General features: G+C 46.2%; 1 protein-coding gene across 3 annotated transcripts in view; it reads right to left on the reverse strand.

Moving 5' to 3' along the window:
• Nucleotides 1-13,301, reverse strand: part of EMB3012 (embryo defective 3012) — a 244,472-nt gene that overhangs the window by 111,975 nt on the left and 119,196 nt on the right. For all 3 annotated transcript variants that reach the window (XR_015187309.1, XM_086507191.1, XM_086507190.1), the window contains exons 22-23: nt 2,590-2,652; nt 1,145-1,272 (exon numbers count right to left, since the gene is read on the reverse strand). Coding sequence is in view for 2 of the 3 variants with exons in the window: in XM_086507191.1 (XP_086363317.1) it covers nt 1,145-1,272; nt 2,590-2,652 (191 nt within the window). In the remaining variant the exon portion in view is untranslated. The remainder of the gene's footprint in view (nt 1-1,144; nt 1,273-2,589; nt 2,653-13,301) is intronic.

Consider the following 13,301-nt stretch of genomic DNA (forward strand, 5'->3'; position numbering starts at 1 on the left):
TTATAATCCGTCCGATGGATGTTCGGAACCCCCACTGTCAGATTTATCCTTCAATTCTCTCTTGTGAAGAATCCCTCAAGATTCATCTCTCTTCCTACAATTCATGGGGAAGATTTTCATTCAACATTGTTTTTCAAGTGGGAAACCGGGCCATATGGCTTGCATGCACTCGCAAGATAGTGCATGAGCATGTGGCATGAGGCACTATGGAAGTCCTCAAGGTGTTTATTAGTAGAAGATGTTTATTAGGGGAGTCCTCAAGGTGTTTATTAGTCCTCAAGTCTGAATATGCGCCTAGATCCGAACAACTGTCAACTGAGAATATTAAGAAGCGGATTCGCCCCAGTCAACAGCAGCTCCCCCAGAAAAAATTGCGACTTTTCAGGTGTCTCGTTCATTTGGTGCCCTCTCTCAGACGTCCTTGCTAATGATCTATCACCTACACGTATCAAAGCCATTACTAAAGGATATTTTCTCTCAACAGCAGCTCGTCCACCTTGGTCTCCACCATTTTGCACAGGCTGATCTGACTGGCAATATTTCAAATGCTAAACTGTGCACTCTGCTGCTCACTTCTTGGAAGCTAAACGGGGCGACTCTTACAGTGGAGGACGTCGGGAGAGCTATGGGAATGACGGATGTGCCCGTACCTTTGCCTACCACGAAAACATTCTCAAATCTCTCCCGAGGATACTACTAGTGCCTGCCAAGACACGTTGACGTGCACACATGCGGATTATCTAAAAACCAACAGCTCTACTCCCTCTTATAGTTTTATTTCTTACTGCACGCACCCAACAAGGCAGTCACCCCGTCGTCCACAGTAGGCTATGATGCTTTTTTTGTCTTTGTCAGTGTTTGCCATACCCCTTTCACCACCTGCTCTTTAAGGCGCTGCAAAACAGGGTCAAGCAATTCTAGACACAGAGAAAAGGGAAGGCAGTTGTATCACTCTTCAGAAAATTGTAAGCTTTCGGTTTCATCAGTCCTTTTGCCATTTCAACAACCTTGAAAATCCATATCATTTCACACACACATGGACCACAACTCTATACTTGACAAGTTGATAATGTAAAGAGCCTTAAATTTGCTCCTCATTTTTTATGGAAGAACAATGTAAGTAGATTGGACACAGGAATCTCACCTTCCTACTGCCACTATGGAAAACCCTGTGTCTATGGTGCCGCTTTCAGAATAAGTGCCTGCCCGAGATGTTGATGGACCATCTTCATACACGTCTTTCACATCTTCTAGCATTAGAAAACTCAGAACCTGACTTCATCAATCAGAGAAAAGTTTCAATAATTCCCTGTCCACGTGCTTAATCTAAACTGAGCTTGATCTAACCAGAATATCCAAATTCGAAGTCAATTACAACGTTCAAACATGAAAAAGAATATATAGTGTTTATCATAAGCTGTAGGATAAAAAGCTGAAAATTTATGCCACCTCTGTATTTTGCCACTTGAAACTAAGACCTTGACAAGCATTTTTATAAGATGTTGCCCAATAAATGATATGATCGATGGAAAATTCGATAGCATAAATAAAGAAACCCAGGGAACTATTGACACGATATTGAGAGAAAAATGATGAGAGATGGATATAATTGATTAAATGTCATCAAAATGCGTTCTGTAGCTACTTTATCGTTTGGATAACTGTAAAAGCGGGTCTTTATTCAAACAAACACTAGGTATGCTGGGTATGGCTGCTTTTTTGGGTGCTTAACTTTTAGGTGTGGTCTGTACTTTTTCAGGTTCCAGTTTCTTTTAGGGGATGGCCAACGCTGCTCTAAAATCTTGTGTATCCCTTCATGCTCTATTTATATCTGCATACTTGCTTCCACCCACATGCAATCATACTGCAACTTTTCTACAAACACGATCCTCTTACACTTCGAAGAGAAACCTTTTGTTATTAGAGACTTATTTTGAAATTGAGGTTCTTCACATTGGATTGTATACTGTAAATTTAAAGTTTGAAGGTATGAAAGAAAAGATTTATTACTCTCCATTCTAAGAATCCTGACAGTTGGGAGCCTCTAGTTGAGTCATAGTCTGTACGAATGTTCATGGACAGGTCTTGAAACGAGGAAAAATTTTAAAAATGCCATCTAGGAACCCTCTTAGAATGGATTCTCGCATGTAGCCAGTATATATCAAGGTTGGATAGAGCTTTGTGCAATTTGTGAATGATAGACAAAATGGATTTAGATTAGGATTTCAAAACAAAATACCTTTGGAGGTCTTGATCAAGGCTTTCCAATCGGAAGAATTTGCTTAGCCACAACTGAGGTCTAAATAAAACTTTTACAGCTTGAAATTGAAGTTAACTAATACTTGTCTGAAGCACTATTTAATACATCTCAAACACTCCATACACAAAAAGTAGTAACACTATGACAATCTACATGAATAACCCTAGATGTGTTATCAAGTCTCATTACATATCAAGTCTCATTACATATGCTTTTTCTTAAGTATGCATAAAAAAAAACAAGCCAACAACACGTGAGTAAGGTATGCTCTAGCCAACAACAATCACAATACTTCCATAGTTAGGTACTGTGCAAAAAGAATAAACAACCTGTGGATCTCCCACCGTCCATTTGTACGATCTGCAAAGCTGATAAAAAGAAAACAGGTCCTCCTGCACACCAAACAAGGTTTAGGTTAAACCACATAATTACACTAACGCTTCCATCACTTTGTAGCAGGGTAAGTGTGTCGTGCTCTCCACAGTGGGTGCAGTGCAGTAAGCAGGAAACCTAACTCCAGCAAAAAGAAAACATCACACTAAAATGGAACAACAACTCACAGCCAACAGACTCAGAACTCAGTGGAACTCAACAAACTCATAGAACCATACTCTGGCTGGCAGCACACTCAGCTCCAAGCCCAGGACGCAAGGGTACAATGGGGATGTCGAGGCTCCAATGTGCAATAAAAGGGGGGGAATGTGCAGTGCATGGGCTCAAGAATCAGACTGAAGACTCAAGACGCTCGCCCATACAAAGTGGATGATGATGATATCTCGCACCACTAGAACCAACCACGTGTATCTCCTAAAGAGTAACCAACGGCTAGCAGATATCCCAATGCAGCTAAGCCTATCTCCAAACTGAGGTGGCTGTGATCTGGCCACGGTGTCCACTAGACCACCATCCAAATCACTTGCCAATGGCCATGTGTCACTGCCCAGGCAAGGGTTCGTCCAGTGTGAGTGCCTAACCAGCTGTAACTAACTACCAGTCCTCTGCGAGTGACATTGTAGCCCTGCTAAAGGTTGCTCGCCACAAGACCACTTACCATCTCCATGAGAGAGAGCATTGAAACTAGAGAGAACACCAAAACTAACATGAAAGATGCAGCCAAATCCGACCGAAGAAGGTGTTGTGTGCAGAATATATTGAGTTTCAAGGAGGAAGCAGAGACCAATTAAAATATATATATATCTGCAGAAGATGAAGAAGTATGGGCAGCCCTGCCATAATGTCACATTGAGATAGGCTGTAAACCAAAGAAAGCCCAAGCGTGAACAAAATCCCAGGAGGCTAGTGGAAATGCAGCCAAAGAGACGAGAAGGGAGTTCGGTGGCTACCAAGAGCTGTCTTCACGGAGGAGAATTCCCGAAATGTGCAAAAAACAAATAGGGGATAGTGGGTGGGTGCTAGAGACTGAGAGGGGGTGAAGGGGTGGGTAGGGGCGAGGGGGCTACAGGGTGGTGAGGGCAGGGAGGGTTAGTGGAGAGAGTGGGTGAGGGGGGTGGGTAGGTGCGAGGGTAGAGGGAGGGTAGTGAGGGACGAGAAGAGGTGGTGAGGCACGAGAGGGGGAGGGTAGGATCGAGGTGAGTAGAGGGAAGGGGTTGGGTAGGGGCAAGAAGAGGGGGGAAGGGGGTGGGTAGGGGCGAGGGGGGGGTGGTGAGGGGCGAGAGGGGAAGGGTGTTGGGTAGGGGCGAGAGCGGGGGGAGAGGTGGGGGGGTGAGGGGCGAGAGCGGGAGGGTAGGAGCGAGGTGAGGGGGAAGGGGGGTGGTGAGGAGCGAGAGCAGAAGGGTGGTGGGCAGGGGCGAGGAGAGGGGGGTGGATAGGCGAGAAGGGAGAGGGGGGTGGTGAGGGGTGAGAGGGGAAAGGTGGGTGAGGGATGAGGCCAGCTAAGGGAATTAACAGAGAATGTTGCTCAAAGTAGCTTCCCAAGGCGTCCGCTCCGAAACTGCAGTTGTTGCTTTTGTAGTGACAGTTTTTTGACTTGCCATGGACTCAGGTCTGCCACAAGGTTTCCAAATTGTGAAATGGCACACCACAGAACTCTTATGTAGCTCATCTGGTAGTTCACAAGGTACTTCACTGAATTTAGAGAGCATTTGGTGGAGGAAGCTTAAGCTGACCTGTTCCAGGGTTTGAAAAAAACATGTCCTCTGTGGAATGCTGATTCAAGATGGGAGGATCAGAAAGCCATACACTCACTGGTCTTCTCAGACGTTTTGCAAACCAATCTCTTTCAAAATCATCAGTGCTTGACTCTTCTTTAAGTTCGAAAGGAGCTAATCTTTTGTGGCATAGACCACAGCAAATATGATTGTCTGCTCTGCATCTAGTCTAGCAGCACGAGGTGGACATTAGAGTCGCCGAAATTGGCTCCCTTTATTGGGTCTGGAGATGGCACTGCTGAAGATTTCGCTATAGGTGAAGAAGTTGCCGTCGAGGAGCACAAAGACATGATGAGGTGGTGTCTCATCAATATTGAAATCAGCATCTTTTTGTTGTAGCCCACCTTGAGAAAGCATGGTGAAGGATAGTCCACCAGACACAGAGGAGGGCTTTGACTTGGTCGAAGAGTCACAGATGGGGCTGAGGTTGAGGTGTGGGTGAACTCCTATGAAGGAGATTTCTTTCCCCTTCCATGGTTCTTTATAAGCTCACCAAGTCCAAAGGCTGCCACCAAGGCCGCATAGTCATTAGACTCTGTGACCTCCACACTTGGTGCTGGCTCCGGTGACTTGTTGGGCTCGGTTACTGTAGAAACATTGAAAGAGGGTATATTCTCAGGCAAAGATCGAATAGAAACTCCGGAACAAGGCATAGACTTGGTAGCTTCCAACCACTCCAACAGGTCTTCTTCTCACCCATCGAGTGGAGTAGGCTGCTCCAGTTCAAGATTGGACTCCACTGACAAGGAACTCAGGGTTGGACTCCATTGCATAGTTACCGGGGAACGCATTTCCTAGGCCGTGGGACGCCGGAACGCCGTTCCCTCCCCCCCTGCCAAGCCGGAGCGTCCCGGAACATTTGCCATTCCGGGTGACCACCTGATACCGGAACGGCCCGGAACAACCAACTCTCAAAAACGGGGAGAAATGGGCAGTTTTTTGCAAATTTGTAGTGAACATTAGCTGTTTTTTAAAGTGTGCAAGGACTCTAAATGCACACCCTCACACCCATTCCCTTCTCAAGCAAAAATCCACATGCCCTCAAGGTTTAGCTAAGGGTTAAGCCTTAAGCTCTCTCGACTCTGGAGTCTCAAGCTCTCCCCCTCTCACTCTCTTTCTCTCTCTCTCTCTCTCTCTCTCGCATCATCCATGGCCTAGGGGTCTTCAAATCGAGTTTTTTGTGAGTATTAGAGTCAAAGGACTCTAATACTACTTGTATTCAAATTTCAAACATGTAGAGCTAAAAATTGCATTATTTGGGTGTTTTTTATGCCTCCCATTCCGCGTCGGTCCCGTTCCGGACCCCTGGCCGTTCCCCCGTTCAACAAGGATCCCCATCGCCGTTCCCGTTCCGCGTTACAGGTAACTATGCTCCATTGATAAGGAGCTATGTTGCACCACTCAATGCATACCTCCTTCAAGTCGAATGTGTTTCGTTGGGGAGCCAAGAGTATGTATCCACATTGCGTCATTTCCCCGATTATGGAGTGCCACAGCCATGGTCTATCGATAAGCAAAGGAAATCCTCCCTCAACCTAGGGAAGACCAACAACAACAAAATCCAAGCTAAAGGTGAAGTCTTGTACTCGCAGAGCCACCTTGTCCACTATGCTCATGGGTAGATTGTCCTTTGGTCGGCCAATGTAATTGTGAAGGGAGCAAGTCGTGTAGGCTGTAGACCTAAAGCCAACATAGTGAACTCAGACATCAAGTTGATGCCAGATCCACCATCCACTATCACTCCTGAGAATTATCGCCCCAAGATGGACACGGTGAGACGAGGGCTTCTATAATCAGTGAGGGAAGCAATAGGATAGGATATCATATAGGACTCTGATGGTTGCACTAGGAGGTGCCTGTCACTAAGACCTGCTCCGGGGTAAAGCGACTGAATAACTGCAAGGGTGTCACTTCGAAAACTCGGATCTAGCTATAGCATGTCGTAGAGTGACACTTGTTGGGAGTTGTTCTTCAAGATTGTCTCCACTGTAAGCTTTCCTTTTTCTACTAGTGGTTTCTCTGGTACCTTTATCTACTGTAGGTCGGCTACTCCTTCCAAGAAGGCTTCATCGATATCGGAGGGGCAGAGATGAGAATCCTCGCTTGGTAGTAGGGGATGGCTTGTCGACAGCTGGAAGCGGGGTATCCATTGGTGGAAGTGTGGGTGGAAGAGTGGAATTGGTTGGAAGGCTGAGACCCAAGGATGCCCTTTGGGCCCGAGTGAGGACACCAGTGGGCTTCTCTACCTCCTTGAACTTGTCATTAGGGGCCACCAAATAAGTAGAAGGTGATGGTTGAGAGGTGGTGCCAACTACTATCAAATTGATTTTGGGAAAGGTGAATTCAGGTTGGCTCGAAGAAGTAGATGCACGTTGTTTTGGGCAGTCCTTACTACACTGATCCTGAGCCTCAAGGCAATGTTGGCAAGGAGGACACCCTTCTGGCAGAGGACATTTACTTTGGTAATGCCCATATTCCCCGCATCTGTAGGAGGACGAGGCTGTCTTTGCTCTTGTTGCACGGAGGGGAAGGTGAAGGTGGAGAAGCTTTGAGGGGCTGAGGAAGCATTGGCATGATAAAAACTTTGAGATAGGGGTGCTCGGCATACCTTGCACAGGAGGAGTATTCAGCAAAGGTGGCATGTAGTTTGGATGGCCATACAGGGAAACCATGTTAGATGTAGGTGTCGGCCCTTGTTGAGCTGCATTTTCCACAATCCCTTTAGGTAGTAGCAATCCTTGTCCTCATATCCAGAATTTCCACAGAAGTGGCAATAAGCCCGTAGGGGGCATCCATGTGGAGGGTGCCCTGTAGAGCGACATGAGCTACACAAGACCACAACCTTGGGCTCTTGCTAAGCCCTGAGCTCCAGTTGCGGGTTGATTTGGTCCAAAGCCTCTAGATGTGGAAGCTTCTCCTGTCGAAGAGAGAAGGATCTCTCCTCTTGAAGAGCACGTTGTAACTTCAATGCTTCAAGTTCCCTGGGTACAGAAGTCAAGGGGTCATGGACTTTCCAAGAGTACACAGGCAGCCTCTACCTGAGGAGAGTCATTGAACAGCTTCCTTGCCCCCTCTATCCTAGTAGGAGTAGCAACAAAACTCCTCCAGAGTGGCTTCAGGTCGGAGACTCTCTCGGAGCTTTTGTTGAGAAGTCTTAGGAAGAGCCTTCTCTACCCACTTCTAAACCATAAATTCGCTTGGTTGCTGGGGAAGCTTGGCGACTAGAGACTTTGTTATGGTCATGAGTTTTGCAAAAGTCTCATTTGGTTGGAGCATCAGGCTAGCCAACTTATCCCGAACTTTCCCTTGGAAGTCACCTGGCCTGAAAGCTTTACAAAACTGCTGCCTTAGTGTTGCCCAAGAAGTGAAGTGGTTCTCTGCAAATTGACTGTACCATTTATCTGCTAAGTCATCCAAGGTTGACGGAAAGATCACTAGGTAGGAGTCTTCTCTATTGAGGCCACGACCCTTGCAGAGGGATAAAAATCTCCTTGCCTGGTCATCTCCATCCATCCGGAAACTTTATGTTCACCATAGCCAGAACGCTTGTCAACTTCTCCATGGTTGCCTTCTCCTGAGCCTCTTGCTCAAGAGGTTGCTATAACACACTGGATGAGAACTGACTGGGGAAGGTGACCTAGGAGGTGAAGAACTAGTTGAGGGAGTGGAGGTAGATGCATGCGAGGGCAAAGGTAACGGGGGTGGAGGACTTCTACTCGGCACAAAAGGTTGGAGCTTTCTGTGGTAGTACTTGAGAGGGCTCAGTAGAAGGCTTTGCCTATCCTTAGACTGCCTTGTATGTGTCATGCAGGAGCAACAACCCACCCAAGCTTTGGGCACGAAGGCCCTTGAACTGGCTGGATGGTCTAGACCTCCTCTAGACAAACTGGACCAGACCCGACTAGACCAAGTACACTCGGCTAGACCACTCCTGCTAGATAGGGACGAGAGGACTAGACCATCTAGACCACTCCTACTACATAGGGACCAAGAGACCATACCAAGACAAGGCGAAGCTGGAATAGACCAAACTGGACGACACCGGCAGACTAGACCAAACCAGGCGAGGGCTACACCAGCTAGCTCCTCAACCAAGTATGCACTGAGTACAATGGAGTGAGACTTCAATTGAGGTCCCACCGAGCGTGCCAAAAATGAGAGCACCTGTAGCAAGGAAAGTGTGTCGTCCTCTCTACAGTGGGTGCTCCTTAGTGCAAAATGCAGGAAACCTCACTCCAACAGAAAGAAAACATCACACTGAAATAGAAGTACAACTAAAAGCACAACAAACTCAGAACTCAGTGGAACTCAACAAACTCATAGAACCATACAGACTCTGGCTGGCAGCACACTCAACTCCAAGCCCAGGACTCAAGGGTACACTGGGAACGTCGAGGCTCCAATGTGCAAGGAGGGTGCAAATGTGCGGTGCATGGGCTCAAGACTCAAGACTCAAGATGCTCGATCATACAAAGTGGATGATGATGATATCTCCAAACACCGGAACCAATCACACGTGTATCTCCTAAAGAGTCACCAACGGCTAGCAGATATCCCAATCCAGCTAAGCCTATCTCCAAACTCAGGTGGTGGTGATCTGGCCACAGTGTCCACTAGACCACCATCCGTATCACTTGCCATGTGTCACTGCCCCGGCAAGAGTCGTCTAGTGTGAACTCCTGGCCAACTGTAACTAACTGCCAGTCCTGTGCCATTGACATTGTAGCCCTGCTACACACTTGCTCAGCTTACATAAACAATGTAAAACAAATGATAAAAATCCCAGAGTTGAAGGGTCTTCATGCAAGCCAAAATGTATCACCAAGAAGTGATACTGGGTCAGAATTAAATAGGATTACTTAATCAATAGTAATAATTAAATGAGACTTCAAACAAAAAGAGCCTAAATAATTCCATCTTACTCCCTAGTATGATGTTTCTTCCTACAGGTACGTGACTGACCCAAAAGCGAACACTTTAAATTTTTTTATCAAACAAAGATCCAAGAAGTTAACTAACAAATAGTTTACCACCCAAACTAAATTCCTGCACTACAATTTAAGATACTTAGGTTTGCTTCTTCAAAGCAACAAAATAGGCTAAATCTTTGAAACCTATGGACGTGTGACAGAAATTCACTATACCCAAGACGTGACCTCTTTGAGCTCCATCTTAGGCTTGAGCTCAATCTGAAGCATTTGTATTTGCTGGTTTACAAGAAGTAAAATGGCTAAATCTTTCAAACCAAATCACGTGCAACCATAACCTACCTTCTTCCAAAAACAAGATGTTCCATCATTCAATGTATGATATAACTTAGATGCTCAAGAATTATGTTTCCACAACAACTATTCATGCCTCATAGCCAAAGACTCGAAGATGCTTGTAAGAAGGTGGCTTCCCAGATTAAAGCTCTTCAAGTACCTTGTTAGAAAATCTATTGATAAGATGGACAGCAGTTGCTAACGTTTCCGCCCAAAATCCATTAGGCAACTCTGCATTAGACAACATGCTCATAGCTTCTCTTGTATGGTACGGTTCATCTTCTCAACAATACCATTTTGTGGAGGGTTATATGGAGCAGTTAACTCTCTTTTGATGCCTTTGGAATCACAAAAATTTTGAAAGGCTTTAGTGACATACTCACCACCATTGTCTAACCTTAAGCACACTTGACTTTCTTGCCAGACTTATTCTCCACTAATGCCACAAAATTCTGAAATTTTGAAAAAACTTCATCCTTAAGAGGATATACCCACACTTTCCTTGAGAAGTCATCAATGAATGTAACAAAGTACAATGAACCTCCCATGGATACGTTGATGACTGGAATTAAGTACTGGACTGAAACAAAGAACTGAACTGGAATAATGTACTGAAATGGAAGACACAAACTGGAAGACTGGAAATGGTATTATAGATTTAGATCAATAACACAAAGATAGTCAGTACAGTGTACAACAGGCTTAAGCTCGGATGAAGTCTGAGGATTGATTACAGAAGTAAGTGATTACAAAGTTGAAAGCCAAAAGCTTATGAAGCTCGAAGTCTAGAAGCAAGAGCTCATAAGCCAAAAGTTAAAAGAACTCCCAAAAGCCAAAAAAGCCCTGGAGACATTGTAACGAGTCCTTTTTAGGCTTACAAAGTTACTGCAAAACTGTTGTAATTACTGTCGAATTACTACCGGTGTAGCTGTTCCCACTGGTCGGCCTTCTAAGAGGTAGTTCCCGCCTGCTGGGATTGTCCTCGCCTTCTACATCCTTCCCTCCTTTCTTGAATTTTGATATAAACCAATCCTTCTGACTGGAAAAAAAAATCCACCGCCCCCTTTCTCTCTCCTCTTGCTACTAAGTGTGGGTGCATTCTTGCGGCCCATTGCTCCTTGGGCAGTTCTTTTCTTACGAGTAGGCAAGCTAAGGAGAGCAACCCTTCCTTCAACCTCCCCTCCTGGTTGAAACCTCCATCTTTGGGGCTATCCCAGGGGGCCTCTCAAGTTTCGACATCAGCAAACGGTAAGACTTCTTCAGCTACGTTCACTTGCATCCTCAGCAATCCTCATGCTGACCTAGAGGCGGCTTGTTTTTGGGTCCATGTCGTGTTTCTTGCAACACGCGGCATGGATTCTTTAGACACTCCACTGGGATACTCTTTTTCACTTTGTGGTCGGGACCAACATGATTGGACCTTGGATTCCGCACTTAGTTGGCTCCAGGCTCATGCCCTGGAGCTCTCCCATCACACAGGGGACCTTGGGATCACTGATTTGGTGCAGACCCTCTAGCCATTGGCCAAGTTCACAATAACTTTGCCAGATGCCATAGGCTGTAGACACATTATTGTTCACTTTTCTGCAAATGCATAGTTCTCTTCTTGCTATGCATACACTCATGAGGACTCTTGGGCAGAGAACGTGGCTCTGAGAACTACACAGCCATCTTGGGCCTTTCCGGGGCATGTGCTGCAATCTCGTTTCTCTCGGGGTCGTTCAAATGCGGATTACTCCCCATCCAAACCGGCCTCGAACATTGTTCGTCTGGCTGTTGTAGTAGCATCTGTCTTCTCTCACTAACCCCATGAGGATTGTCTCATGGAATATCCAGGGCCCTAGAGGACCACATTTTGTACGCCATCGGGATTGTTTGAGACAGGAGCTTCAAAGATGCCTTGTGGGTGGACCTATTGATATTCTTATGCTATAGAAGCATCATCTATGTGAGAGTCGCATTCACCGCCGTTGACACATTCTACGAGTGGGCCTGAAGGCATTCAGGGAGGTGTATGTATGACTTTTGTGCACTCATGACAGCAAGCCATTATGGACAGAGGTATTATTGTGCAAGGCAAGGCCCAATGATTACATTGGAGTTTAGCACGACTTTCTCTTGTTGGCACGGTTGTGGTGGTCAACCAGGTGCTTTTGGCCACTATGTGGTACATCACGTCTTGCTGGATATTTTCCAACTCCTGCACCAGGCACCTGGAGCGGATGTTCAGGAACTTCTTGTGGTCAAGGCGAGGCTCGCCGTCAGCTCGGGCCAAGGTCTCCTAGCAAGTCATCACTTTACCTTGCTCTCAAGGAGGGTTGGGGATTATCAACCATGCACGGCAAAGTAGAGCCCTTCCTAAGAAGCTAGTGGTCAAAAGACTTCTTCCAAGGAAAGAGCCATGGAAGGAGTTCTTGCTTCACTAGATTCGGATACGGGTCTCACAGACAAGCGGCCCATAGAGCCCTTCCACACCTTGGAAGTTTCTCCTCAGAGATGTGCGGAGTAGGCCTGAGTAGGAGATGGGAGAATTGCTTTGCAACGAGCCTGCTTCAATCTTGGGAGCAACTACGAGGTGGCCCTGTGTCATAAAATCTAATATCTAACCAACCCAAATGATTTTCTCATATTAAACTGATCACTTAATGTGGGAGAATAAACGGGAACAAGGGTTAAGATATAGACATGTGCTTATAGATCGATCTCAACACGCGGCTAATAGTAAAGGGGCCCAAATGAGAGATGATCGATCAAAGACCAAGGCTAACCAATGGAGCATAAGACCTTAGGATTAGCTTCATTGAAGACCTCCAATAATGTGTGTAAAAGTCCTTTGACCTTAGCTAAGCTAGGGTTGAGCTTGAGGCGGGAACCCGACCCAGCTCGAGGTGCTTGTCTTGCTTGTCATGCTTGATGACTAAGGTGCTTGAGAAGCTTGATGATTAAGGTGCTTGAGATGCTTGAGGTGCTTGATGATTGAGGTGATTGAGATGCTTGAGGTGCTTGACATGCTTGAGATGCTAGGGCTGTACTTGAGGTGAGAACCCAGCCCAAGCTTAAATTAAGGGCCAAGCTTGTGGTGGGAACTGAGCCTATGCATGAGGGGCTTGAGGTGTCAAAAAGTCAAATCCAATCCCTACAAGGAGAGGGCGAGTCCTACAAGAGGGGGAATGAGAGAGAACACCCACACTTTCACACAAGGCCTACTTGGTACAAAGAAAGAGTTCCTCCTCATGTTGCCCTCATGGTGTGCCTGAAGCCTATTGGTTGGCCACCCAAGGGGTCCAATGATAATATAGGAGATTTAATTAATTGATTTTGCATTTATCAAGTCCTCTCTCTCAAAGAGGAAAGGGGGACACTTGTCTCACGGCTACCCTTGTTGCTTGGTATGACTCCTGCTTATGATTCGCTAGGCCTGGAGGGGTCCAATGAGCATCAAGCATGAGCTACAAGGGAGGGTCGACCAAAGCAAGCTAGGGGTTTCTTAGGGGGTATACTCACACACACACACACACACACACACACTCTCATTATGCAATGTGCAAAGTGGAAGAGCTCCCTCTCCTTCTCCAAGCAAGTAGAGGTTGAGAGCCTACACCACCACTC

The sequence above is a fragment of the Adiantum capillus-veneris genome, chromosome 30 (genome assembly GCF_014529385.1).
Source record: "Adiantum capillus-veneris isolate H3 chromosome 30, ASM1452938v2, whole genome shotgun sequence".
In the NCBI taxonomy this organism is placed as follows: Eukaryota; Viridiplantae; Streptophyta; class Polypodiopsida; order Polypodiales; family Pteridaceae; genus Adiantum; species Adiantum capillus-veneris.